Genomic DNA, 5,380 nt, shown 5'->3' on the forward strand with positions numbered 1-5,380 from the left:
TACAACAAGGAATCGGCACTTTCAAGGATGACGAAGAACTTCCTCGGGGCGAAACCATCCGTCCATCACTTTTGAATGCTATTGAAGACTCACAGATTGCTGTCGTTGTATTCTCTGAACACTATGCCCATTCTTCTTGGTGCTTGCAAGAACTTGAACATATCATGAAATGCAAGGTTGAGAGAGACCAACTTGTTATTCCCATATTTTATCACGTTGATCCCTCGGAAATCCGAAATCAAAAAAGGAAATACGGAGAAGCATTTGCCAAACACGAGTATGAGAGGAGAAACGTTGAATCCTGGAGAAAGGCACTTGCAGATGCAGGGAACCTATCTGGACATGTCTCCAATGGGTGATCTTATTTTTTTGATTTTTAAAATATAATTAATGCTTCACAATTATACTTGTACCATATAAGCTTTCAAAGGATAAACCCAAATCCTTTCATGTTTTTAGAGAACAATTACAACCCAATATTCCATACAATTATAAAAATCCACTAAAAAAATCTATATTTAAGTGGTGGTTGGATTAATGAAAGGGAAATTGAACAAAATAGTCATTTTTTTATAATGTTTTCAAAATATCATCAATTCCGTAAGTGATGCCCCATATTCCCTAATAATTCAAAAATTGGGTCAAACTTGAGGGGTCGATGAGTCACTTGCAGAGCCAAAATTTCATAATGAATTTTGTCGAATAAAGTGGTTATTTTGGTCGGTTTCTCTTTATGAAATCTAAAAAGTACTTAGGTGTTATTTACCCAAATGCTTATCCGGGTAAGTGCTTACGTGTTGTAGGAGTTAACATTATAATTTATTTTACCGGGTAAGATTGTTGTACATCAAAACAATATAACAATTTACCCTGTAAGTGCTTACCCGGATAAGAGTCGTTACCCTTGCTTACCAGGTAAGACTCTTCATCCTTATCATCGCTCGGGTAAAATTCTCGACATTTGTCATTTTTATCCGATAAGGAAAATTGACTACTAAGCACTTACCGAATAAGCGTTTAGTAAACAGCCCCTTAGACTCATTTTCCTTGTTTAATGGTTTTTTTCTCAATTAGAGCATATGCTGTTAATTATATTTGTATATCCAATGTCCAGGCCCGAGACAATATTCATCAAAAATATTGTTAAAGAAATTTTAAAAAGATTGTGTACGGCAATTCCAAGTGACAATCAAGACCTGATTGGAATGGAGGATCGCTTGCAAGATTTTAAATCAAAGTTAGCAATCGATTCGCAAGGTGTGCTGATGGTTGGAATATGGGGGCTTGGTGGTGGTGGTAAGACTACTCTTGCACGTGCTGCTTATGATCAAATCTCCAGCAAGTTCGATGGTTTCTGCTTTATGAGTAACGTTAGGGAAGAATCACGCAGACATGGTTTGAAAAAATTGCAAAAAGAAATTCTCTCATGTGTTTTGAAACAAAAAAAAGAGGAAGTAGTTGGAGATGTAAGCAGGTTGATAGAGAGTAAGCTTCGTCGTAAAAAGGTCTTGCTGGTTCTTGATGATGTCGATGATGCTAACCAGCTAGAGGCATTGGCGGGATCATGTGATTGGTTTAATGAAGGAAGCAGAATTATAATCACAACTAGAGATCAACATATACTGAATACTCATGGAGTAAATGTGATATATGATATTAGCTTGTTAAGTCACGACGAGGCTATGAAGCTCTTTTGCAAGCATGCATTTCGGCATGGTAACCATATAGGAGATTATGAAAGTCTTTCGAATGAGGTTGTTTCTTATGCTCGTGGGCTCCCGTTAGCACTTAAGGTTTTGGGTTCACTTCTTTGTGACAAAGACAAGAGTGAGTGGGTGAGCGCCTTGGCCAGACTAAAAGATATCCCTGAAGATGACATAGTGGAAACGCTAAAAATTAGCTTTGATGGACTTAAAGCCAAGGAGAAAGAGTTGTTCCTAGATATTGCATGTTTTTTTAGGGGACACGGGTACCGTAATAAGTGGGTGATACTCGAAGCTTGTGGTTTTCACCCTAAAATAGGGGTAAGGGTGCTGATACAAAAGGCTCTCATAACTGTGACAAAAGAAGGATGGTTTGATATGCATGATCTGATACAAGAAATGGGACACTACATCGTTCGAGGAAAAAACCCCCGAAATCCAGAAAAACACAGCAGGGTTTGGAAGTGGGAGGATGTTTTAACAATATGTGCTACGCCGACTGTAATGTTTAAGCTAGCCTCCTATATAAGTTATATATGCCATGAATGATATACGTATACCCATAAAGATATAGCCTAAATCAACCCTAACAACATTTTGTTTCTCTATTACAGAAAAATGACAAGATTGAAGCAATAACAACTGAGTTTGTGTGTAAGCAAAGGGAGGAAGAGAAGGCGGCAGATCTTCTTTGTGCTGTTGCAAACATGAAGGAACTTCGGTGGATTTCTTGCTCTCAATATCAAGCAACTTCATTGCCAGGAAATTTTCAATCAACGAACCTATTTTATCTAGGGTTGGAATTGAGCTCGCTAAAGCAACTTTGGAAGGGTTATAAGGTAATTCTTATTGTTTATCTAATTAAGCAAAGTGGATGATAAATTATAAATATAACTAATTTACATAATATAGTCTATTTACTTGTATGAACGGTGCATGAAGTTGATGTGGTTGAATATCGGTGTCCTTAGGCAACTTTATATAAGTTTTTAATTACTAAGCAATGATATTTGTGTTCTATTTTAAATCTAATTTAGTTTTAAGTTTCCTAAAAGAACTAAATGTTATTCATAATTATAAATGCTCTTAAGAATTATAAAGTAGTGACTAAAGCATTCTGTTGTAATAAAAAGTGATTGTGTATTTTTAATAGGTGGTTTTTTCCGAACATTTTGCAAAAACTGGAAGAGGATAACATGCCCCATTTTAATTTGTTTATGGAATAATATAATTAATTTGTATTAGTTACTTTCTATCTTTGTGTATCCTAGCTTMTCAACACTCTATGCTACTAAAAAAGTATTTTGCCATCGTTGACTTGTGTGTAATTGTATACAACAGCATCTGCCAAATTTGAAAGTGCTCAACCTCAGTGGTTCCCAACACCTTATCAGGACACTAGATTTTGACGGACTTCCATGTCTTGAAAGAATAAAACTCGACGGTTGTGTCAATTTAACAGATGTTCATCCATCAATTGGATGTCATGAAAGGCTTATTTACGTGGACATGAGTTTTTGTACCGACCTTAAAAAGTTTCCACCCATCAGAGGGATGACAAAGTTGGAGACTCTTATTCTCTCTTGTTGCCTTCAACTTTGCATGTTTCCGGAGATCCAAACGAACATGGATAACATGGTAGAGCTTTCTTTGGACAGAACTGGAATAAAAGTTGTACCCTCGTCATTCGGAAAGTATTGTACCAACCTTCTTTCTCTTGATTTGGGATCTTGCGAAAGTCTAGAGAGTATTGAAGGCAACTTCCATCACTTAAAACATTTGAAAAGGTTTTCTATCGCTGGATGTAAAGAGCTTAAGATACCAGCAGAGGGCCTCTTTGATGTAAGATGTTGTTTAGAGGTGCTTGATTTAAGGTATACATCCTTCAAGAATCTTCACCCATGCATCGTAAGCATGAAGTTTCTTAGTTTTCCACCTTCCTTAAGAAGGTTGCATCTTGTCTCGTGCGATTGGATAAATGGAGACATCTCATCTGTTTTTTGCGAGTTATCCAAACTACAAGTATTAAATCTACACCAAAATGTTTTTTCACGATTGCGTTGCAGCCTCTTGCAACTTTGTAGTCTCAAGGTCCTCAACCTGTCATATTGTTGTGACCTTGTAGAATTACCAGATCTCCCATCAAGCATAGCTGTTCTCCAAGCATATGGGTGCAAAAAGCTTAAACTTGTAGATCTTCCACCAGATCTTAAATGGTTATGGAGAATCTCACTTCCAATGAATTGTATATTGGGTGATATGGAGAGAAAAGTACAATCCATGCTTCAGGTATGACTCTGTATGTCTTGTTGTTGAATTTCAGTATTAATTAATTTGTATATGTAGACTAAAACAAAATAATATTCATCATGATAGGGAAATTCCATTAAAGATAACTCCATCAGTCTCTCTTTCAAAGGTGATAACATTCGATTAGAAGACTATGCAAGGATAAGATCAATGTTAGAGCTTCCTAGGAACTGGTACAACGAATTCAGTGGATTCTTAATATTCATTAAAGTTAAAATGCTGTTTAATATCTTCGGTGATGTAATTACTATCGAGGACGTAATGGGTAGGGAAAATGAAGATATTTTGGAGGTGTCTGATGGAACTCCCGAGAAGACACGGGATGAGGTATACAGGTGCTATATATATATATATCCTTCGGTTCATTGAGGCATACCTCATGGTGGAAGTCAACACACAGTACCATTTCATTTTCCATAAAAATAGGTACTTGCGTAAAAGTCGAACTTGTTCCTAGAAGTAAAGGTGATCCAATAGAAAGAGTCAAACATACAACAAATTCCTCAAAGTTTTGGGACACAGAACCTATTGAGATCACACATGATTCAAAATCTTGTATCGAGATTAACTGGATGCATGCTATGTCGAACCGGTTCTACGATTAGAATGTCTGATATTTTTTTTCACTGTTCGTTCCATTTTGATAAAGAAAAAAAAATATTCCTCTTTTTGCTTTGATTAATAATGAAAATCTCTAACCTTGCTGGAAGGGTAGGCATCTTTGCCAAACATTGTTAAATCATAGCATTTCTTCCCTTTCTCCTTGATTTTTTCTCTAAATCCCACTTGATTTTTATTTTTATTATATTCCAACTAACCGAGATTAATTGTTTAGGAGATAGAAATAATATTTCATTAAATGTATGGAATATTTTAATCATATAATCAATATTTTGATGTCCAAAATTTAAAAGCTGTTAGAGTTGAACGTAATTTTTTTTAAGATTTTGAAAAATTTGGTCCTTCGTTTTAATGAAAATTTTAAAAAATCTGTTAGTGATACTTCTAGGATTGTTTAGCAGTTGCTAAATGAATTTTGTGCAAGATGATTAAGTGGTTTGAATGATTAAGTGGTTCGAATGATTTAGAGGTTCTTATGATATAATGCAAAATGAAATATAATTGGACGGTGATTGTTCAACATGAAATTATGGCACTGAATGGTTCAGGAGGTCCAAGATGCAAAATCATTCAGAGAGTTTTGAAACCATCAAGAGACGGACATCTATTTTTTACCAAACAAGATTCACTTCTTAGCGATTCAGAGAACCAAACTATAAAGAGTCTTATCTGAATGCGTTACAACAGGTTTATATATGATGTTTTTAAAGTGTCTTATTAGCTAATAGAACACTTTTGAGAAGTAT

The 5,380-nt window shown here is 35.4% G+C and overlaps 2 protein-coding genes across 3 annotated transcripts in view; both read left to right on the top strand.

Moving 5' to 3' along the window:
* LOC112503270 (TMV resistance protein N-like) overlaps nucleotides 1-439 on the top strand; it is a 19,862-nt gene extending 19,423 nt beyond the window's left edge. Inside the window, exon 2 of one of the 2 annotated variants that reach the window (XM_025107335.1) lies at nucleotides 43-439. In XM_025107335.1, the coding sequence (XP_024963103.1) occupies nucleotides 43-359 (317 nt within the window). In that variant the 3' untranslated portion in view covers nucleotides 360-439. Of the gene's footprint in view, nucleotides 1-9 lie in introns of both variants that reach the window. The other variant, XM_025107334.1, reaches the window with a different exon arrangement.
* Nucleotides 1-4,639, top strand: part of LOC112503269 (TMV resistance protein N-like) — a 35,336-nt gene extending 30,697 nt beyond the window's left edge. Inside the window, exons 2-5 of the mRNA XM_025107333.1 lie at nucleotides 1,115-2,204; nucleotides 2,318-2,542; nucleotides 3,045-3,992; nucleotides 4,080-4,639. Coding sequence (XP_024963101.1) covers nucleotides 1,115-2,204; nucleotides 2,318-2,542; nucleotides 3,045-3,992; nucleotides 4,080-4,382 — 2,566 coding nt within the window. The 3' untranslated portion in view covers nucleotides 4,383-4,639. The remainder of the gene's footprint in view (nucleotides 1-1,114; nucleotides 2,205-2,317; nucleotides 2,543-3,044; nucleotides 3,993-4,079) is intronic.
* Nucleotides 4,640-5,380: the final 741 nt, after the last annotated feature.

The sequence above is a fragment of the Cynara cardunculus genome, unplaced genomic scaffold (assembly GCF_001531365.2).
Source record: "Cynara cardunculus var. scolymus isolate 2C unplaced genomic scaffold, CcrdV1 Un_Scaffold_2790, whole genome shotgun sequence".
Lineage (NCBI taxonomy): Eukaryota > Viridiplantae > Streptophyta > Magnoliopsida > Asterales > Asteraceae > Cynara > Cynara cardunculus.